Source organism: Nicotiana attenuata, unplaced genomic scaffold (assembly GCF_001879085.1).
Source record: "Nicotiana attenuata strain UT unplaced genomic scaffold, NIATTr2, whole genome shotgun sequence".
Taxonomy (NCBI): domain Eukaryota; kingdom Viridiplantae; phylum Streptophyta; class Magnoliopsida; order Solanales; family Solanaceae; genus Nicotiana; species Nicotiana attenuata.
This window is the reverse complement of record NW_017670286.1, coordinates 99367-123011: the sequence shown is the minus strand read 5'-3', so window position 1 is coordinate 123011 and position 23645 is coordinate 99367. Positions and strand designations below refer to the sequence as shown.

General features: G+C 35.5%; 2 protein-coding genes and 1 long non-coding RNA gene across 9 annotated transcripts; 1 reads left to right on the top strand and 2 right to left on the bottom strand.

The window, feature by feature from the left end:
* Positions 1-445: 445 nt before the first annotated feature.
* On the top strand, positions 446-3540 carry LOC109237249. The gene is made up of 2 exons (XR_002069616.1): positions 446-2927; positions 3027-3540. It is a non-coding gene; the product is annotated as an uncharacterized LOC109237249 (long non-coding RNA).
* A 5198-nt stretch (positions 3541-8738) lies between these two features.
* On the bottom strand, positions 8739-13019 carry LOC109237248. Of its 5 annotated transcripts, none has more exons than XM_019403532.1 (6): positions 12829-13019; positions 12288-12377; positions 11950-12208; positions 10223-10367; positions 10084-10131; positions 8739-8999 (listed from the first exon to the last, which is right to left on the bottom strand). In XM_019403532.1, exons 2-5 carry the CDS (start codon positions 12369-12371, stop codon positions 10113-10115), a joined length of 507 nt encoding a protein of 168 aa, XP_019259077.1. In that variant the 5' UTR covers positions 12372-12377; positions 12829-13019; the 3' UTR covers positions 8739-8999; positions 10084-10112. The 5 variants fall into 5 exon arrangements, with proteins under 5 accessions (XP_019259077.1, XP_019259078.1, XP_019259076.1 ...); XM_019403533.1 differs by lacking the exon at positions 8739-8999 and adding an exon at positions 9217-9511; XM_019403531.1 differs by lacking the exon at positions 8739-8999 and adding an exon at positions 9217-9454.
* Positions 13020-17322: 4303 nt separating this feature from the next.
* Positions 17323-20384, bottom strand: LOC109237246 (malate dehydrogenase, cytoplasmic-like). 3 transcript variants are annotated; one of them, XM_019403526.1, is made up of 7 exons: positions 20150-20384; positions 19028-19186; positions 18763-18938; positions 18395-18672; positions 18104-18239; positions 17886-17997; positions 17323-17644 (listed from the first exon to the last, which is right to left on the bottom strand). In XM_019403526.1, exons 1-7 carry the CDS (start codon positions 20190-20192, stop codon positions 17550-17552), a joined length of 999 nt encoding a protein of 332 aa, XP_019259071.1. In that variant the 5' UTR covers positions 20193-20384; the 3' UTR covers positions 17323-17549. The 3 variants fall into 3 exon arrangements, with proteins under 3 accessions (XP_019259071.1, XP_019259070.1, XP_019259072.1); XM_019403525.1 differs by lacking the exon at positions 20150-20384 and adding an exon at positions 19769-19968; XM_019403527.1 differs by lacking the exon at positions 20150-20384 and adding an exon at positions 19540-19641.
* Between the last annotated feature and the right edge of the window lie 3261 nt (positions 20385-23645).

Sequence of the window (23645 nt, the reverse complement as noted above, 5' to 3'; positions counted from 1 at the left end):
CAAACAACCCAGAAATCCATTCGCTTCCACCAGAAAAAGTACCTGCTCCAAAGCAAAACCCCCTTCTATGCCCCCAGAACAAGTAGACCTAGGGTCCGACCACTCTCACTACTAGAAAAACATTAATTTGCGATCGAAATTTGCAACTGATATTGAAGTAGTTGCTAATGCGACTAGTTTTGCGACTGCAGTGGTGGGAAAAAGATTGCACTTTTATTGCTTTTAAAGAAAAGGAAATTCGACTAGTATTCTGACAAAAGTAATGGGAAAACAGCGCGGGAAATCTCCCACCTTTAGCTTTGCGACTAATCCGGTCAGAATATAAAAAGGCAATAATAGCTGACCAATTAGGCGACTATATCAGTCGCAAAATAAAAATTAAAAAGATAAAAAGAATTAATATTTTAGTGCGTTTGTGACTGTGGTAGTCACAAAGGTATAGTCTAATATTTTAGAGTTGAACCCTTTTCCCCAATTTCACCCGTATTTTCCGAATTTCCTCTCTCTATATATATATATATATATATATCTCGATATTTAATTTCTTCTACGATTTCTCTCCATTCCACCAGTGTTATCGATTGATTCTTTGATTTCTCTTCAACTCCACCTGTGCGGCTGACGGAGGCAAGCGGCGGGTGGCAATTTTCGGCTAACGGCAGAAATTTCAAGCCTATTATTCTACTCTTGAAGACCAATTCTGCTCCAATTTCTCTTCCAGTCCTCTTTTCGATTAGTTTCTGCCTCTTTCTCTCTTTTTACTACCTAGATATTTTGTGGGTTTAGCATTATCGCAATGTTTATCCTTGAAGATTTATTACCTAGATAGTTTTTTCGACTCTAGAAGACCAATTGACTCTTGAAGATTTATCTTTTTTACTGCTCAAATAACAAAATAGGTTTCAAGAGCTTGATAGATCCGGAAGTTATTCATTTCTATAGCTATATTTTTTAACACCTATAAAGAAAAGTAAATATTATACATACACTCCTTTATTCCAGAAGTTTTGGCGTGATAGCAGACCTCGAGATTCGAACGGAGAAAATGCACACTTTCTATTTAAGAACCGAAAAATAAATTTTATAGACACTTTCTCTTGTCATATCTGAAATTTGGATTGGCTGTTGTTGTTGATGAGGTTGGAAAATGGTGTTGGTTGAGTTATTGGAGCCATAAATGAAAATTAAGAAGCTGAGGTTGAGGAACTAGAAATGGCTAATCTTGTAGTAGGTTGAGAAGCTTTTATTTGTGGTAATAATCTAATATTTTCTGGAAAATTTAGTTTGGGTCTGTTGCCTCTGAATTAAATTATAATTTACACAGTCTATTTATGCGAAGGACTTAGATAGAATGCTCGTATGATGTCTGAAAGTAATTAGTTCGGTGAAGAATGTTAATTTTTCTGTTATTGTTGTAGAGATCTATCAGGCCAAAGGTTGGTTTGGTTTACCTATTAAAAGTCATGATAAGTATTAAATGATAGTTCGGAAACCATGAAGATCACTGGTTAGATTTTGTATTTAAATAAAGATCATGTTTCTAGGTGTCTTATCTCTTTAACTTAACTTGAATAAGGTCTCAAGGAACTTATCATGATTACCAATAACTATAACTCATTAAATCTGATTATTACCACAAATTTATGTCATTCCTTAATAACAATATCCTAAAAGTCTTGGGTGGCTAAACAAACCCTTTAAAGCTTTTAATTAAGATGTTAAAACCATGATCTTGAGATGGAGAAAGACTTATTAATAATTTGATTAGGTACGTAATGACCTCACAAGTCTCCTCATATGTAGGCCAAATGATTTTTATTAATAATAATGGTACAGTCCTTTTACCTGCTCATCTTACTTCCAGGAAAGTATTTTGGGTAATTACATATCTGCTTCTGTCAGGATGCACATTCTCTTTGATATTATATACTGATATGAATTAATGAATCACATATGATGAGATTTAAAAGCAAAAAAGTAAGGCAAAACTATTTTATGTAAGATGTTAGAATATTCTAGGATGGCCACAAAATATATTTTTGTTGTTGAAAGAATCAATTTTTTTTATAGTAAACTGTTTGGCATAGTACTAAGTAATATATATGGCTCCATCTTCATCTCCATCATCATCCACTCCTAGCGTTTCTAGGCCGCATGTTGAAATCTCTGCCATGTTTGTTCTCACTCAGATCTTACTAAGGAACTGTTTGTATATTATTGGTTTTGTACCTTTCCACTTGAAATGATACATTATATGTGACAACCAATGTATTGTTGTATTCTATGTGAAAAACTTAAGTTAATAGTGGTCATGGTTGTAGAATCTTGAGAGAAATTCTCATAAGGGGTATTTGCTAGTTCAAATTGATCTGTTTGTTTGAAAGGGAAGTTTAAGGTTTCTCCATGTATACAACCTTTCTGTTTTATGAGCTTCTTGTATTTCTGGTATCCATGTAGAATGAAATGATATTGAATGGCTGAGTGAGAATACTAGGAAGCTGAGGCAGAGTGAAAAGAACAAATAAAAGCCATATTTGGTGATTCCCTCATGCTTTCAATCTTAAAAGCTCATTTCAACGTCTTGAAAATCATACTGCATGCCCTTATTGAACCCTTTAATACAATGTTTATTTCTTACAATGCATCCGTGAGAATTTGTTCTTTAATCTCTCATATTAAATTACAGCAGGTTCTTTACTTCCTTTAGTTAGTTTTTTTTAGTTTTAAAAAATTAGTTCTACTCAAGATGATGGTCTTTTTGAGTTTTGATGTTGTTGTACAATATTTGGATCGAATCTTTCACAGGGCAAACTAAGCTTCTAAGAGGTTTATATTTGTTCCCATGTAGTGGATGTGGTGAAGGAAACATATAATTGCACATTTTTATTCGACTAGGCTGATTGTCCAGTACACTCAGAAGGCTTATTGTATATTTCTTCCTAGTCTGCTTTTCTTTCTGATAGTATAACATTGTTGCTTCATACTATTAGTATAACCTAATTTAATGCTTAACATTTTAATTCCAGGAAGCCTATCAAAAACGTTTCGAGGAAAGTCAACCCGATACCGAGGATGGTAGCTCAATCCAAGTGACACTCAATGATGTAGCTTCAATATGGATGCAGGTGGTTGATGGCGCAAAGAAAAGTAGAACTTACGATCATGGATCATAATATTCTGTAGATCGTTCTACGACATTGTTGTCTGGTGAGGCTAGTTATTCGTAGAATCACGAAGAGGTGGAAGCATTACGAAAAGAAATTGAAGATTTGAAGGAGGAACGGAAAGAAGATCGCGCAAATTTTAACAAATTGCAGAGTCTAGTGGAGAAATTTATGAGCAAACGTCCATTTGATCCTTTGAATGGAGAGGATGCCAGAAATGATGAGTTGTAGTTTGTTGTGGTTGTGATGTTTGAGACATTATTTTTTGTTGTGGTTGGATGTTTAGACTTAATAATGTTTAAACTTGACATTGAATGTAATGTTTTAGACTAGATTGAATGGTGCTTCAATATTTAACTTGTGTTTGGATGTTTAATTACAAATATTTTTATACAATTGTTTGAATTTTATGGATTTGATTAGTTGAAATAGTGGATTAATTGGTTGATTAGCATGTTGGATTAATTGTTTAGTTCATGTATATTTAAATTGGCAGGTGGTAGTGCTTTGAAACAGCAAGAATTGTCAAAAAGTTCTCAGTTTTCTGACCGCGGTAGTCGCAAAGTGCGTCAAAATTTATTAGTTTTGCGACCACACTAGTAGGAAAACTTAAATAAAATAAAAATACTTTATATTATTTGCGACCACTACGGTGGGAAAGAATGAATAAAATTTATTATTATATATACCGTTTGCGATCGAAGTAGTGGAAAAGTTAATTTAAAATTTAAATTTAAATTAAATTATTTGTGACTTCATCAGTCGGACAGTTGGCATCATTTATTGGTCGTTTTTCTTTTTTGATTTTTCGACTGTTGTAGTCGCAAATTACGGACCGGTTCGGTCGCTAACCTTTTCTGACCAGCTATTTTGCGACTACGATATTTCGATCGAAATGTAGTCGAAAATTAGCATTTTCTGACTGCATTGCGACCGTTTTGGCAGTCGCAAAATAGCCATTTTCTAATAGTGTCTGAGGGTTTCGCTTCTTCACAGGGAGATTTGTCTGATCACTCTCAAATCTTAGGAGAAAAAGCCCTAGGAAAACGACCTATGGAAAACCCCCTTGTTTCTTCTACCCCAAAGAAATCCAAGATTGATCTTTCTGGCTCTCTAGAATCTGACCTGAATTTTTGGGATTCTCCAAATAGGGATTTCTTCATTGCTCTGAAGGACAAGCCCATTGCTCATGGAAGGGTAGTCGACCTCGACAATATGGAAGCCCTAAATTGTAAGGTAAAAAATCTCTTTGTTTATCAAGGGTGGGCTAAGTTATTCTCTATTCCTCCGCCTAAAGTCTATGAACCCCTGGTAACGATGTTTTATGCCAATCTCCGCTCTAGTAAACCTGATAGGTTGGAATCCTTAGTGTTAGGTAAGCGCATTGTTCTTGATTGTGCTCTGTTTGATTCACTCTTTCAGTGTAGATGTTCTGGTTTTCCTATGCTTTTCAAAAATACCTGGCCCGATGATTTTGAAATTTCCTTTGACCAAGCTAAACAATGTATTGCTGAGTGTCCCTCTGACTCCCTTCCCAACTAGTTAGGTCCCAGTGATGTTAGTTTCGAAACTCGAGTCCTGGCTCACATTGTAGCAACTACTCTGCTTCCCCGCACTGGTTCCTTTTCAACCTTCTCTCAAAGAGACACTTTCTTAGTATACTGCCTTGTGACCAAACTCAAAGTCAAGTTATCCTCCTAGGTCATTAATTTCATGATTGAAAGTGCTGAAGATCCCACCAGTCTACCCTATGGCATGGCCATCACTCACATCCTGGAAGCTCATCAAATTTCCCTGTCCGACTATCCCTTTATCACTATTTCAAAATCTTACAATTCTAAAGCCTTTGCAAGTATGGGATATGTGAGTGTGAAGGGCTCCTAGGTTAAGAAGCACGAAAGTGATGTAAAGCATGCTCCTATAGAGCCCAAACCTAAACCCTCTGCCTCTTATCTCAGCCCTGGTGATCCTGATCTTGGTGAAAAACTTCGTGCCATTGACACTCAACTCTTTGAAATCAAAAATCTCCTCTTAGCCACTCAGTCTACTGTTGGTGACATTCATGCCATCTCCAAGGAAACAGGGTCTGATATGTCAAAGATAAGAGTTGTTGTTCTCAAAGTTAGGGAGAATGCTGTCAAAGCTTTCAGGGAGATTCATGATAGGTTGGATGGAGTGAGCATCTCAGCCAATGCTAGCTTTGAACAATTGAAGGAGGCCATCTGCAACACTCTTACCTATTTTCTGCATCGTTAATGTGGTTGCTTAAGACAATTTTTTTTGTTGTGCTGGCTGTTATCTCAGCCATTGGACAATTTATGTTTTTATTTTGTTTTAGGTGTTTCTGTTTGGACTATAACTCTACTGTTTAATGCTATATATTCTGTTTAGTTCTTGGGTTGTTCCCTCTTTGCTGATGCCAAAAAGGGGGAGAAGAGTATATGTTGTATCTGTACAGGTATAGTCAACTGTGGCAAAAGTAGCATCCTCCACGGCAGGAGTCGACTCCAACCATAGACTAGTCAACTGCATGAACTGAGTGAGAGTACCATGAACCTGTCAACTGCATACATTGAGGGGGAGTAAAACACAGGGAAGTCAACTATTGTTTATACATATATATTATTTTGGCATCATCAAAAAGGGGGAGATTGTTAGATCTAATTTTAATGATGCAAATAATATATATGTGCAGGAAATCAATTAGAGAAGATCAAGGAATCAAGGAGCTACTACGAGATTGTTGAAGTCAATCTAGATGCTTAAGGAAAGAAATCAATCAGCAAAGATTGCGAAATCATGGACAGCTGCGATGGAAAGAATCAAGCAAGCCTAAACTTAAGGCATCAATAAAGGCCAGCACATTCAATCCGGCAGATTGAAGCAGTCAAAAAGCATCGAAGATTCTGTAAGAAGATTAGCTGAGCTGCTAATTTCGTAAGGACCAACAATCAAGGAGTAAACCCTCATCATCGACATCTATAGAAGGAAAGCTGTCAATTTCCTCTCATCAAGGAAGAGCAACGGCAAGCAATCTTATTCTTGGAAAGGATCAATCTCTTACCAAGGATCAAATCTCTTGGGTTGTCAATTCTCGTCAGCAAACGGCCTTCACCAAAGTATTTATACTCAGCATCAAGCCTTAGACAAAATATACTTTGATCGAACCAAAAATCCTCTCTTTGTTCTACAGTCTACTGCAAACAAACATTGTAGTTCTCTAAGACCTGTTGTGTAACAAGTTAGAGTAAAAAAGAGAGAACAACACTGGTGAGGCATTGTATTAAAAGAGACGAGTGTTATAGGAACTGAGCTATCACGTCATTTCCATTGTATTCGAAGAAACGCATTTACTAAAGAGAACTCCCTTGCAACCCAAGGGTACTGGACTAGGATTCACATTGAATCCGAACCAGTATAAAATTTTGGTGTCTTTAATTCCTGCACTTACTTTCTGTATTTTATATTCTGCTATTATAACTGTTAGGTTATTGCATCTAGTCAACTCATTGAAAAACCGGTCAACTAATAGAGACTAAGATTAAAAATATACAATTCACCCCTCCCCTTGTACTTTCATGTTCTAGTTGGGAAATGTTACTTCTGTTATTTAGCATTCCTCAACACATTATAGGAATTTATTTTGGTTGATACCAAACGGAATGTGAAGAGTTCTCAAGCTTGCAAGATAAATCCTCGAATAAGTCCTCAAGCTTGCATGATGAAAGGTCCTTTTGCTTCTTCTTTTTTCCCTTTTATATCTACTCATTGTATTTGAAATTTGTTCTCGTTTGTTCACTATTTTTTCTTCTCTCTTAGGTAACGAAACTACATTCTCTTGACAGTTTTTGGCTCTTTGAAGAAATTATGAAAAAAATGCACGAGCCAATCACAAAATAACCTGTAATGTATCTAGAGTAAGAGCTTTATATAAGTCCAACATGAACATTTGATATACTCCCTATTTACGTGAATTTGATTCTCTTCTAAAATAATCTATAATATGTTTAGATGAAACATGTTTTCTCTAATATATATTATTTATAGTATACCTGATAATATATAAAGTTCTTTTAATATTATTCATGTACTTTGAAGTTTTGTATACAAAATGTAGTATTAAATATTTATATGTTACTTTTAGATAAAAATTTACTCACATCAAGTTATGTTCTATGAATTATAAAATGAGTTTTAAAGAACTTATAGTGACAATCTATGTGAAAAGAGTAAATTGATTGTACTTGGTTTCAAGTCAATACGTCTTTGCTAAATCGTTTGAGTACTCATATAGCTATTAATTACTACTACAATATATTAGTATTAATTAAACAAAAGATAAGTGCAGAAAATAAGAAAGGGCCAACAAAGGTTGGTGTGATCAAGATAGTGTGAGTTAGTATTTGTAATGTGATAGATCAATTTCCTTTTTTGGTCAATGTTGAGTTCACGGTAAGGGACGTTAATGAAAAATAATGAGTTTTAAATATCTTTTTGTAATCTAATAGTATTATGAAATTATTATTTCATAGATTTAATGAGATGTTTTACGATCGCGCGAAGCGCGGCAAATTAACTAGTGTTGAATATAAAATAGAAAAACATGTCGGATTATCATTAATAAAGCAAGGCCACACCAACTACTGCAAATGCCATGGCAATACCCAAGTCTTGTGAGGCTGCAGAGGCAAAGCTCATAAAGATTTTCATAATCATCACAGCAAAACAAATGTCTTGTTTCTTTGTGTCTTGTCACCATCTCACACCTCGTAATGATGGCTAAAAAATGACAGAAGTGATCATAAATGCATTTCCAAATAATTGGGAGTACAAGCAAAGCTAGGGGTCCGACACTCCGACTCTCCCCACCCCCCTCTCCAATATCCAGATATCTACTTGCAACAACGAATTCAAAATCTAGAGTCATGGGTTCAAATGAGTAATATGTATATATTTTATCTTTTTGCATATATATACATAATTAGAGCGAAAAACAATGAGTTTAGTTGAACTCAAGAATTCGTCCTAATTCCGTCCAAGATTTTCCGATGAATTCAATTATAGGAGTGTCTAACAAGAACAATGATTTATTTGCACTGAGAAAGGTTGCTGCTACCTGCAGTGCTGGCCCACGATCAAAGAGTAGTACTTTTCAGTGAAGACAATACATTTGAGGAAGAGAAGTTGCCAAGAAAACTACAAACACAACTACAATAGGGTCCAATCATTCACTTTCGTAAGATGAAAAATGTGCACACTTTTATGGTGTTGTGGTCCTACAACTATGTTTTAGTTTTGTCAGTCTCACAAACATGTAGTGCCATGTGTAACATACCAAGAATTGTGTCATTATTATTGCACCTTCCTTTGTCCAACTATTTTTGTTCGAACGTGAACATCATATTTCCAAGGTAAAAGATTAAGAATTGTTTTAAAACTTCCTCATTGCGGTGATGTTATATATAGCAGTTTATAGATGAATTTATTTCCGCAGACGTAATATAGGAGGCCCCTTTCCAAAGTTAGGACACAATTGACAATTTTCACTCTCAAGTTTCGACTAAAGCATGCACATTGACTTAATGTGAAAATGTGATTATAATACCAATTACTACCATATAGTTCTGCCCTTTTTATTGTAGCAGTTCAGAGAATAATTTGTTTCCACAGAGAAAATTTAGGAGGTCCCCTCAAATATCAGGACACATTTGTCCATCTTCACTCTCGACCGTGGCATTAACATGTGAAGTTAATTCTTGTACCAAATCATTCTGCCTTTTCCAAAGGAGTGGGGAGGGATCAGAATATTAACTGAGAGAAGTTGTTCCTGGCTTCCTGCACAACACTATCATACCAAAGTCCTCCAAAATATAGACTTACCCAAAAGCATATAATCTAGAAAAAATCATGTTACAATGATCATAAAAAGAGGACCCTAGATACCTTATTTTTCTATCTAATCCCCTTTCTCTGCCAAAGTAGAGAAATAGAAACGGCCAATTGATGTTATGCATGCACTAGCGAGAAGTACAGCAAAGTCACATGCACAAACTCCAAAATAAGTCTATGTACCATTGATCATCCTACAGTCTTGTATTACGAAACTGATATAATATAGTTTGTATCTTTCAGGTAACTTATACATGATTTTGAGCTGTAGAGGAAAAAAGAGGAGGCGCACGTTGACATTGATATTTTCACCCAAGTGTGAAGCAAGTCTGCAATAACTTATGTTTTTTCCCTTCTCTGATGCAGAACCAGAAGCACTCTCTTGGTGATTGCTCAGAAGTCTATACATTAGATAATGACCAGAAGAATTATGAACCACACAGCTCAAAAGGACCAAACTGTGTTTTCAGAAAAAACATATTGATTCAAAACTCAACGGTACCATGGAAGCTTAATCATGGTATCTGAAATAAACATTCTCGTCCACATTATGGGATGAAGGAAATGCGCTACATAATGTGATGATACAAAAGTGTGAATAATGGTTGATTTTTTGTTTCTAACAACATATCTCAGAGTATTGCTAATAGCATGTTAACAAACAAGTCTCATGACATGAGGGGCATACACCTCAGATTTACAAGTCAATTCCCCGGCAGGAAGATAAACAAACTGACTAAACTCCACTCAAAATTTCTCCAGCTAGCTACATTGCTAACACTACCGTCAAGAATATTGCTGTTCACAGTTTTAAATTAGGTCTTCAATTGCTGAAAGCACCCGAACAGTCTCTCTTGCTATATGCTGCGAGTTACTGATTAATCAACAAAGAAAGATGATTTCACCACCTTCAAACTACAATCTGTTTCTTGACGAATGCAAATGCTACAAGTGTTTATTTTAATATGGAGATGCTGGTGTTCTAAGTACCAACGCACACGTGCAAGAGGTAGGGAGTACAAAGATTTACCTTCATATGCAATATATTACTGAAGTTGATTACTCATTCTGCTCAGTCCTGAAAGCTCAAAAGAAAAAATACATACATCAAGTCATAAGACATTTAGAGGAAGACTGATTAAAAGGGCAATGCAACCACCAAAGCTTACTTTGGTTTGTCAGTTAAAGTCACCATAGATCTGAGGACATCTGGATTAATACTATCTGCAAGAACTCCTTGATCCGATATCCATAAAGACTTCTCCTTTACAAAGCTCTGCAGTTTCTTCGCTTCGTAATCAAGTAGACTTTGATCTGCATCAAGTAACTAACTATTTGGACCGGTTCATGTTTCAAATATTGAAACAGAGTAGAAGACCAAAGTAAACACTAGAATTCTCAGCAAGACTAAGGAAATGAATTATGAAAGAGAGAAAAGTAAAGGGAGACATAAGTGAAAGTTAATGGTCATTCTAGCGCTTCAACTTGCATAAAATCCTTCCTACACTCAATAAGACCACCCTAATGTGGCAAGTCATGATGGGGTTGGCTTTGATAAGGACTAGAAATCTACTCATATGAAAGAGCAAGGTAAAACAATTTAAACAGCCGGCAATCAGCACTAAATTTGTGAAGTTTCACATGAGCATGAATGCACAAAAATATGGGGCTCGGAGGGATGTCAGAAAGTGGGTAAGGTATACTGGTAGTAATATAGGTTGCGTCCTCGGATGTCTTTGTCTAGAAAATTATTTACTTACTAGATGAAAAAAGAGCACAAAACATTGTTAGGCATCTAAGTAGACGCAAGTTAAGAATATTAAATTTATATGAAATGAGGGTGTTATGGCAATATGAAACAAAATGATAGACAAAAAATAAGAAATCCAAGAAACAAGATAAAATCCTCTACAGTATAAAATCCATCACATTGCAAGTATACGCCCCACCTTTATGCTTAGACTGTCGTAAATAAGTGATCCTTCCATGCAAAAAGAATGACACAATTTGGATTACAAGGGTCAAGCAAGTCTAATTACTGTACATAGAAACTAATAAGAAGTATGTAGCCTTTTAAACCTAGAATATTTAAGAACACATTCAAGAAAATCTTAATTTAAAATTAGTTCGCTCTACAATAGTGTGTCATTTATAAAATGGATCAGAGGAATGTTCACTCTCTAGAAAAGCAAATCCACCGCCATCACTTGTCTATCCTCTACTTGGTGCAGTATCCAGTAGAGATCATGCATCATTGCTTTAGCCTATCGCTATCTTTGCTCATTCTAGTCTTAGTAGTTGTGCTTCAAAACTGTATGTATTCTCCTTTTTCTTCTCTAATGTGATAAACCTCACTCCAAACCCTGTGACCTCAAGATTATTCTCGTTTTTCTTCTCTGATGTAATAAATCCAAATCCAAACCCCCTACTCCCAGGAGTCAATGGTGGCCCTTTCCACTTTGTTCCCTCGATGGTTCAAACTTCCACCCTCTTGGTTAGAAGTTGATCACGTAACACAAGCAACCTCACTTGCAACCCACTTTATGAGGAAAAAAATCTCAACTCTCAAGAAATTTGTCTACATGTTAAATAACTTCTATCAGCTTTCATTATTTTTAAAAAAAAAAAAATTAATAACTTCTATCGGCTTTCAAGCAATTTAATTTTAATATATTGCTCTTCTTCAATGGTGACTGGTAAAGCTTTGGCTCTGAAAATGCAGCTCCTGAAACAGCACATGTTTTCATATATAGAAGCTCTTCCTCGTGCATTCATGTATGACTCATTCGCTCAGATAAAGTGGAGGAATTATACTCGCATACAGTTTATATAGAAAGTGTACAAGTGCATACTTTTATAATAAATATTCACAACATAAATGTGGTAAGAAAGAAACCTTTCTCCAGAATGGTATGAGCAGCATGAAAAGGGATATTGGCAAATACATCAGCTCCCGGGAACATGACCCAAGTCTTCTCCTTTGAATCATGATTACCACAGGTTGGACAAACCTCTTTCACCAGTGGTCTTGATTCAACATCCCTCATTAGTGACTCAAATGGTGTAGGAACGCTAGTTTTTGTCGTCTTGGCCCTCCTCCTTAGTGCAGTTAATGCTTCCCTGTTCCCATTCCTCACTCTATCATTTTCAATTAACTGCATTACATTACACATAGTTTGTTTATACATTTGAACAGAAACCATTTTGCGTCAACCTAGAGGGCATTTCAAGTACCTGTTGCCGAGCTAATAAAAGATTTTCAGCTTCAATTTCAACTTCAATAAGCTTTTCTTGCAACTGTTTCATAGAATGGTCCATTGATCTCTGAAATAGCAATAAAAATTATGAGTGCCCTCGACTTTCCACAAACTAATTCATCAGATAAATTATTGCAAGAAAAAGCTATTATAATATTAAGATAAACGAAGACGATAGTGACAAGGGCATGAAGTTTGGAAGAAATTCATCAGGGACTATCAAACACTCAAACTCTCATGCACTAACTCCTCCTAGGTGACGATTTATGTACAGACAGAAGTTTGTAAATTATGCTCCACCAACATTCTGTGACTACAACCAAACAACTTTCGGATTTGTTTACTACAGCTATACAAAGAAATAATTTATTTATTTACAATACTCATCATTGAGCTCAATTAAATAGTACTACAATTTTGCTACCACAATTTCTATATAAAAAAATCATGAAGATGCTTGGATAATGAATAAATACAAATCATTAGAAAGAGGTGAGACCGTGAGGGGAGAGCTTTACAGTTTACAGAGTGCCGAGGGACGAAAGAGATACGTTTTGACTCTAAGTTGGGCCTCGCCGGCTGCTTTTGGCGGGGATTTCTTACCGTGAGAAGCAGTGATTTTGGGACCAGGGCAAGGGTTTCTACTAATAGTGGAGAGAGATTCGGCTGGGTTTGGGGGCACTTTTGAGGAGTGGATTTGATTAAAAGAAGGAAAAATATTTATATTGCTCCTTAAAGTTGTTCCAAAAGTCATTTACATTTAAATTTTTGAGGTGTCGTTTTTTTAATGAGTGTTGTACAACTAAATTCTAAATACACTTAGGGGTCGTTTGGTTGGAAACAAGTTATTCCGGGATTAGTTATTCCACCCTTCCATAGGGATAAATAAATACTATAATTCCGGGATTAGTTATACCGCAATTTTATCCCAATCAAACATGGGATAAATTCATTTCAAATTTAATCCTAAAATTAATTATACCTTATCCCTCGTACCAAACGAGGCCTTAAACACTAATTCTTTTCTATTTTACTTTGTTTTCTTATTCCTTTTTTTTTTTTTTACAAAACAAGGATAGATATATTAGTACTACGGAATAGAGTTTGTTACATAATCCTCATAAGTGGAGGACTTAATGACATTGATATTGCCTAAGTTGGCAAGATTAACACAGATACTAGTACTTAAAGACTTAGTAAGGTAAACATGGCCATCCCTATCTGCATTAAGCTTATTTATAACAAAAGGAGGAGGCCTATCTAACACAACATGAGACTTTGGATTGTTTTCTTATTCTTACTTCTTCTTTTTTCATTCTCTTCTCTTTCCCTTAAAAGAAAAAGAAAAATTTACACACATGTCCCAAATAAGTCTCAACTTACCAACTTCTAGTCATTAGTCATAGACTTACCAAAACTAACCAAGCACATATAAAAATTAAAAAACCAAATAAATAAGGTTCTTTCTCTCAAAGAATCACGTGCAAAAATCATCTTCCATATTTTTAAGCGTGATTAGCAACATTAGATGCAAGGCGGTAAGGAAATTTCATGGATGAGGTAGCAAATAAGGTGATGAAATATAAATATATATATATATATATATATATATATATATAATATTTATTATATTATATATACAATATTCCAAAAATCTAAGCAAAAAATGAACCTTTTCAATGGGTATAGTTGAAATTCATTGAAAACATATAGATAAGTCAATATACAAAATTTGAGGAAGATTGGAGGTGTTTTGGACTGATTTTGTATCAAAATTCGTAACTAAATCGAGTTCAAAAAATTCTTCTGTGACACATGTATCACGCATGTATCTCATACACAAGTATACAAGTGATACACAATTGATATATATATGATACATATGTGATACACAAATGATACACAGTACGATACACATATCATTTTATTTCATGTTCAGTTTTTACTTCGAATTTCAATTCAAACCACCTCAAAACTTCACCAAACCATCCCAAAACTGAGATTCAAGCTTCTTAAGATGTACCCAGTCTATTCTAATAACACCCACTCAAAATAAAGCAAAAATTTGACCTTTTTTTGCTACAAATAACTAATTGGCTAATATTAGTAATATTTTATGAATTGGTCAATTTTTAAAATGAGCTACTTACAAATGGACGTAGTTGGTAGTTTTCAAAGAAAAAGACCGACGACCCGTTTGTAAGAAAAAATGGGTGAAAAAGTTTTTGGCCAATCTTACCCAAATGTCCAAAATAAGTCCAAACTTTTCAACAACTAGTCATTAATTGTTGACTTATCAAAATTAGCTAAGTGTGTACAAAATTTGAAAACCCGGATAAATAAGAATTCTTTCTCTCCAAAAATTACACGCAAAGATCTCCTTCCATATTTTTAAGCGTGATCAGCAACATTAGACGCAAGACGGAAAGGAATTTTCATGGATGAGATAGCAAACAAGGTGATGAAACACAAAGAAAAAAAATATACAAGATTCCAAACACCTAAGTAAAAAGGGATCTTTTTCCATGGGCATGGTTGTAATTCATTGAAAACATATAGATGAGTCAATATACAAAATTTAAGGAAGATTGGAGGTGATTTGGACTGATTTGGTATCAAATTCGTAGTTAAATTGAGTTTTAAAAATTCTTCTACGACCAGGGGCGTACTTAAGATTTTTGGTAAGTGGTGTCAAATTTTTAAAAAAATGAATGAATGAATAAATCACTATAATGAAAAAAGATGTTATTTTTTATATTTATACTAATATTTTTATTTTGTATATTATCTCTATATACATATTTAATAAAAATTCCAACGAATCAGTGTCACGGGACACCGCTTGTCGCAAGGTGTATCTGCCACTGTCTGCGATACATATATCAAACATTTGTCACTCACGTATCTCACACACAAGTATATATGAAATATACATATGATACACATGATATATATGTGATACACAAAATGATACACATGTCATCTTTTTCATGTTCATCTTTTACTTTGAATTTTCAAAGCAAACCATCTCAAAACTCCACTAAATCATCCAAAAATTGAGGTTCAAACTTCTTACGATGTACCCGATGTATTCCAACAATACTCGCTCAGAAGAAAGCAAATATTTGACCTTGTTTTCGCTACAAATAGCTAATTGGCTAATATTGGTAATATTTTATGAATTAATTAATTTTTGGCTAATTTGCTTATGGGCTGATATAATTGGTAGTTTCTCATCGTAATATCAAGTTGGGGCATTTGCATCTATACCCGTTTTTTGTGCCACGTTTTAACTTGTGCCCGCTTTGCAAAAAAAATTGCAAGCGTACCCGCTTTTTCGCATAACTTCAGCATACGGGGCTGAAGTAGCAAAGGCAATCACGCAAAACTTCAGCATTCTAGTAGCCGGGCCTGAAGTTCAGCGCTAGAGCTGAAGTTTTTGTCTTTGTAACTGGGTAACTTCAGCTCTAGAGCTGAAGTTTTTTTCTTTGTAACTGGGGAACTTAAGCTCTAGAGCTAAAGTTTTTGTCTTTGTAACTGGGAAACTTCAGCTCTAGAGCTGAAGTTTTTGTCTTTGTAACTGGGGAACTAGAGCTGAAGTTTTTGTTTGTTTATAATTTCATTTGCCACACCATCTTGACCAAACTGAACAAGCACTTCCACTTTAAAATTAAAACATTGAACCAACTCTTCTGCTTGAAGTTTTTTAGTCCTTAAATTGAAATTGAAGAGCTGCAGATTAATCCATAGCGATCCAACCAGCTACGGAGTATTAGTTAGTAATGCAAAATACTGTGAGAAACCTAACCTTGCCAACAGTATATTTTTACAAGTTTATTATCGCGATTGCAATACCAGATATTGCATCGAGTAGGCCCACTAAGAAGTTTTTCATTCGCAAATTGCAAGTTTATTCAGATGTATAAGTTGGCGTGAAAATTTAAAGAACTCACCGGAGAAATAAGAAGAAGCAGATAGGAATGAACCTTACTTCTGGAAAAAGAAAAGATAAAATTTTGAGGAGGAGAAAGGAAGCTGAAGTTGTTTAAGTACAAGTTAAAAGTTTTTAAAAAAATGGGTATAGGTTAAATGGGGGCGACCAAATATGGCGCCCCGTGCAAGTTTTACTATCAAGTTCCGGAGTTGTGTTTGTTTGATAATTTTGGTAAACTATTGTTAATTTTTCTTTTCCACTTTATCAATACCAATATTGCATTTCCTTTTCCTGTTTTGAACTTTTTGATGGGACTCACTATTGATGAATTCGCCGTAACACTGATGGACGAGAGAAACTTGCTAAAGTGGGGGGCGTTTGCTGATCAAGCCTTTGCTTTTAGTAGCGATAAATCCTACGTGAAAAGAGCTCAAATTTAGCAAACGTTTGCACATGGTCGATTATTAAAGGAAATTTTGCTTTTCCTCTGAAGTCCAAAATTCAGAATTAGAACAACCTCTCCTTTCTGTTCATCTTCGGACATAATTAACGTGTCTTATGAAATTAGTTTGGTGGCATAATATTACTACCACGTGCTTGCAAAAATTTGAATTAGAATCCTTTTGAAAAAAAAAAGGGGGAATAGGAGAAGGAGGTGAAGCTAAGAGTATTATATTGAGGTCTAACGGAAACGGTCATTCTACCTTCCCAAGGTGGGGTAAGGTTTGCATATACACTACCTTCCTAAGACCCCATTTGTGGGATTACACTGAATATGTTGTGTTGTTGTTGTAATTTCTGTATCCAGGATAAATATACTCCTAATAAACACTGAACTATTGTAAATGTAACAACAATCATTAAACATTAATCCAACTAGTTGAAATTGCCTCAGCCCTCATGATGCAAGGAAGTATCTATGAGAAACATAATCTCTAGCTTTGTGTACGTTACAGGATAGTAATCATATGAGTATAAAGCTGGCTGTTTGGGGCTTCTGTCATTAATTTAATTCATTTTTATGCCGACATTTCATTCACACAGTTGCGAATCCAGATTTTCAAGGGACACCAAAATAGGACCAAACCTCAGAAGTGAGCAGATGAGAATTCAACTTTTCAATCTGAGCATTATAAAGTAGAAAAGACTAAAAGAGTCCGTAAGTTGGTTACAAGTAAGAGACAAGGAAGCATTTTAAGTAGAAAGATGATTCAACATATACTCCAAGTAGTAATAAACTGAATATTCAATTTATTGCACTTCATCTTCCCACGTTTATTTTCCTCAGCGCGCAAAATCACACCATTAGTTCAGGCATGAATACGCCAAGGACTTTTCCTCGATCAATTCCTTCGCGCTTGCGTCCATCTTGGCTCTTGAAAACTCATCTATCTTGAGATCTGCATCAGAAAACATAGAAAGTCTTTAGACAAGCTCAAACACAAGATGTTCACTAGCCTGAGCACTAAACTTTTTTTAACATAATGGTGCGCGAGCTTGACTGGCGCAGGTGCTGGATAACTTTCTCCACCAAGTCTTAGACAAATAGGATGAAATCACCTAGCATTTCTTGCCTCTTGCTGGATTTAAACCGTGTTTTACATACCCCGTGCGAGTACTAAAATGACACCACAAACTAACCTTGCACAATTGACCATTCTCCTTTCTCACAAGTAACTGGAAAAGAGTAAATTAAGCCAGATGGGATGCCATAAGATCCATCAGAGTAGACTCCCATTGAAACCCATGTTCCCTACACAAAATATGTAAGCAAAATTTAGTCTGATGACCAAAGTGACATATGCATTGTACAGATGTAAGTGTTATAACTATACAGAACGATAAATGCGATACTGAACCTTTGGAGTGCCCAGAACCCAATTACGTATATGATCACAAGCTGAGCTAGCAGCAGATAATGCACTTGATAGCTTTCGAGCTTTTATGATGGCCGCTCCTCGCTGCTGCACTGTGGTGATAAACTCTGTGTTCAACCTAACATTTACAGGAAAGTTATTTAGTACTGATTTGATCTTCTTATTTTGATTATATACTTTCTTGTATTTGAGGTATAAAGTTATGGATAGTATGTCTGCCTAAAGTTGTAAAGATATGAAAATAAGACCTATTAATTGAGTAGAGCAATTTACCATTGATCATTAGCCACAAGTTCTCTAACAGACTTTTCACCACTAGTGGTTTTTACTGTTGCATGATTCACATCTGGATACTGAGTTGAAGAGTGATTTCCCCATATTGTTACATTCTTTACATCTCCAACATGAACATTTAGCCTCTCTGAAACCTGACCTAAAGCTCTGTTGTGATCAAGCCTTGTTAGGCAAGTGATGTTTTTCTCTGGAAAGGAAGGTGCAAATTCTTTCAGAATAAGCGCGTTGGTGTTAGCTGGATTCGCTACAACCAAAACCTGCAACAATCGCAGACAACGATAAACATGTCAATTTTTGAGCTCGTGTTGTCTTCAAAGATTATGAATTGAATAACAGAATTTTCTTACCTTGCAATCAGGGGCAGCATGCTGTTCTAAGGCAGAGGCCTGTGCCTTATAAATCGAAACATTTTTTGACATTACATCCTTTCTTTCCATCCCTTCCTTTCTTGGAAATCCACCAACCATAACAGCAACATTGACATCTTTACAAGCTTCGACAACATCCGTTGTAGCAACAACACCTATCGAACAATAACAATTTAATAAATTCAAAACAGTAGGAAGAAAAAGATGCTGCATAATGATTTTTTTTTTCCTTACTGTATTTTACCTTTGAGAAGAGGCAAAGCAGCATCAATCAATTCCATTTTCACTCCTTTCAAGGCCTCAGCAGCAGGTTCAATATCAAGCATGTGTATGATAACAGGTTGATCAGGGCCTAACATGGCTCCTCGAGCAATCATCGGAACAAGAGCATATCCAATTTGGCCTGTTACAACAAGTTCAAACCAATACGAAGCATCAACATACAGTATTCATCTTATGCCAATGTGATGGATTTAAATGGAGAGCAATGATGATTCATATAGCGGACATGAGTGTGCTAATTCAGTAAATCCTTGTTAACTAATCAACAAAATCCACTTTTTAGAATTTCTTATAGCATGTTACATTTTTCATGATCACAGTTTGACTGATGACTAGCTTGATAATTTAGTTTTAAAATCTAAGGAAATCCAGATTATTTTCAATCCAATTCCTTCTTGTAGTGAATCTAAATTAATAGCACCTGAACGCTGATGAATTTTAATCTAGTCATCTGAGTTTAACGCATAGTCATACCGCTCTAAATCTTATAGTCATGTTCTTGTCAAATACTGTGTGATTACCAACATGGTTTATATTTCCTGACTTCTATGTATGAGTTGAGCTTGATCAAAACATTCAGAAGCCTAGCAGGGTAAAAGGAAGAAAAAATTAAACATCAAGATAAAACAAATTAAATTAAAGGTTCACATTACAGAAAATAGATGCGGCGAGCAATAGAATGAAAATTAATTAATTAACATGCCTGCAGCACCAGTAACAAGCACTGTAATTGGATCCTTTTCTATATTCAAGAAACTCCATATATGCCTAACAATCTTCCATGACAAAAACGCACAACCCAATAAAACAAGAGGCTTTTCCATCGATCCCAAATAATATTCCATTTTAATAAGAAAATAAACAGAGAGAAATTTCACAGAATAATCTGAATTAGGTACTGTAACACGATACATTATGTGATTTTTAAAGGAACAAAAGAGGAATTTTCACAAAAAAGAAGTTTGAAGACAAGGCAACCAAATGACAAAGACAAAAACCCCAAGCTATGAAATAGAATAGTAACTCATCCATGTCAAGAAAAGAACCTGATACAAAACCAAAATGAAAACCAAAAAAACGGTACCGGCGGCTCCAGTGACAAGAACTCTAGTAGGTTGTTTTGCCATGGTTCAAAAAATGCAGAGTCTGAGTAGAGAAAATTATATTATGAAGGTTAATGTGTTACTTATGATTTTACAATGTTAAAGGTCTGTTGATAAAGATTATGACAAGTAGAGTATCGAGGTATATAGAAATAATATTTATAGGGATAAGTTGCCTAGATTATAGGATATGGCCATCAAAAGCAGTTGTTGCAATCACAGGAAAAGCTGAATGTTCGTTGCTGCCTCACGGACTTGGCATCAATCGGACTTGTTCAATTTGCTCTGTAATTAACAGGACAAGACAGCATATTTAACAAATAGATTTACTTTAAATATTAAAATTTCTAAATTTCTTTTTAATTAATATCAATTGCAAAAGGATAAGACAAAAATTATATTTGTGTTTTTGAATATTCCCTCCGTTACCGTTTATTAGTCCTTTGTTTTAAACGTATTATTTTCTTTCAAGAGAAAGTTATTATTTTCTTTCGGTGTTACCTTAATATTAAGTACTTACACTTTTTATAATTTCTCAATGGACGTGCCTAGTCAATAGAGCATTAGTAAAAGAAAACGAAGGACGTAGCAGAAAGCAAACGGTCAAGAAATTAAAGAGTAAAACACTCTGTTGCTTGAATAATTAATCCACTTTACTACTGCTTCAATTGTAACACAAGATTCCCCTTATTTGCATATGGCATAATTATGGAATCACATGAATAGTGTAATTGTTTTTAATGCATCTTTTGAATTTGGAGCTTCCTTTAAAAAGTTATAAGAATACTTTACAGCATTTGCACTTCAACGAGCATTAGTTGACACCCTTTAGCCCGCAGAATAAAGAATACCACTATTTCCTGTAACGACCTAAAATTCATAGTAGGTCGTGATGGTGCTTAACACTGCTGTCGGCCAAACCAACAATAACTGATTAACTTGATTCTTATTTTAGTATTTTTGAAATCATAATTTCCTTCAATTAAATAATAAGAGAGAAATTTACAGAGTAAATGATAATGTTTTCACCACTACAACCCTGAACAACTCATAAGTACCCCAAAACCCGTTGTCGCAAGTGCATGAGCATCAACTAGGGAGTAAAAAAAAAATACAGCATCTGTCCGGAATACAAATTAGACAGGAAAAATATAAATAACTCTGAAGGAGACTCTGCTGGCTGCCGATCAATGCAGCTCACCTAAGTCCCCACATTAACCACGCCTCTATGCCCACAAGGCCACTAGACATACATGTACCTGTACAAAAATGTGCAGCAAGTGTAGTATGAGTACGTAAATTAACGCGTACCCAGTAAGTATCCAGTCTAACCTCGAAGAAGTAGTGACGAGGGGTCGACTCCGACACTTACTATGGGCTAATAATAAAATACTGATGTTATAATTAAGCATGGATTACATAATATAGCTGAAAACTCAATAACCGGAAATAATAAACAATACTTGTACTAATAGAAATTGCCAAATGCATTTTCATCATTTAACAATTCATATCTCAAGCCAATGAAACAATGTCAATTATTATTAGTTCCAAAGAGTTATCATGCGCAAGTCATGCCGAGGTCGTACGACCCGATTCAACATGATATTTAAACTGTGCACTGCCGTGGGCAGCACGAACTATAGATGCATCTATTAATCTGCCGAGGCAAACGGCCCGCTCCCATGAGAGTAGTGGAAATTTATCCCGCTCGCGGAATATGCTTGCGACGCGGTTGAACATAGATTTCTCAAATTATTATAATATTCCTCAATTCTTTTAAAAAAATACGAAGTTCGAACGAAAAATTTTAAATCTCGAAATCCTCAATCTCAACTCTTTTTTAAGGAAAATAATAAGCATACTCAATCTCATCTCTTTTCAATGCAAATAATAAGCATAATCAAATAACGGTATCAACAAGGCATGGTGTAAACCTAAAACTACCCGGACATAAGCATAATTAGTAGCTACGTACGGACTCTCGTCACCTCGTGCGTACGTAGCCCCAGCAAATAAGAGCACACGTGAATTCAACTCACCTATGGGGTTAATTCTCTCTTACAAGGTTAGAAAAGAGACTTACCTCGCCCCGAAGTTTCATAGCCGGCTCCCAAGCCTTTCCAACAACTCAAACCGATGTCCAACGCTCCAAAACTAGTCAATAAATGTTGCAAATCCATAAATATATACTCTAATACTCATTATAATCCAATTTCCAACTCCGCTTGAAAAGTCGATAAAAATCACCATCGGGCCCACATGCCCGATTTCTGAATTTTTTTGAAGTTACATTACCCATAGCCTCACGAACTCAAATATATAGTTCATTCTCAATTCCATGCCCAAATTCGGTGTCAAAATCCAAAAATACCAAATTTTTAGGTTTTCCACCAAAAACCCAAATTTCTACAAATTTTTCATGTTAAAATCTATGTAAATCCAAGTATTTAACTCAAAATACACGGGAATCCCTTACCTCTTCGATGTTGATGGAACCCCTCTCAAGATACTCTAAAAAATCGCCTAAGTCCAAGTGGGAAATGAGGGAAAATGAGCGAAGTCCCGAAATAAAAGCACTTGCTCCAGTCGCATATATCGCATTTGCAACATCTTGTTCGCAAATGCGAAGCAGAGCCACCCCTGTCAAGGTCGCATTTGCGACCAAAATCTTCGCAAATGCGAAGCGGGAAGTATCGCAAATGCAAACCCCTCAGAAATTTCCCACCCTCGCAAATGTGAGTTCGCAAATGCGATCAAAACCTCGCATTTGCGAGACCTGCAGCCCAGACCAGAAACCAGTAGAACCAGCAACAGCTTTTCATCCAAATTGATCTGAAACCACCTCGAAACACACCCGAGACCCCCGGGACCCCGTCCAATCACATCAACCTGCCTCAAAATATGACACGAACCTGCCTCAAAATATTGTATAGGGTCAAATTTGACCGTCAACGTCTCTACGCCAATGGGTACGCCCAGTGAGTATACGTCAACTAACGTAAGGGTACGACTTGGACGTGGGGACAAAAGCGACATCGTTTAAGACTCAGTGTCTTCACTAGGAAAACGTTACCTATTTTTGTATCTTTTTGATTATTTCGAGGGAGGTCTCCTACTATATAAGGGAGACCTTCACATTGTAAAAAAGGGGATAATTCTGGAAGAATACAACTCTTTCATTTTCTCCTACTCTCTCTCTATCTCTATCTCTAACGAATACTTTCTCTTGAGTTCATATTATCATTTTACACTATTAGATCTACAACAACAACTTCATTTTTCATCTCTAGGTCTATTATATTTGATTACGATTTACCCTTTCCTACTTTTGATTGTTCTTAAGCTTGCAAAGTATATCGATAACTTTTGAGCCAAACAAATATCAATTGCAAAAGGATAAGACAAAACTTATATTTGTGTTTTTGAATATTCCCTCCGTTACCGTTTATTAGTCCTTTGTTTTAAACATATTAT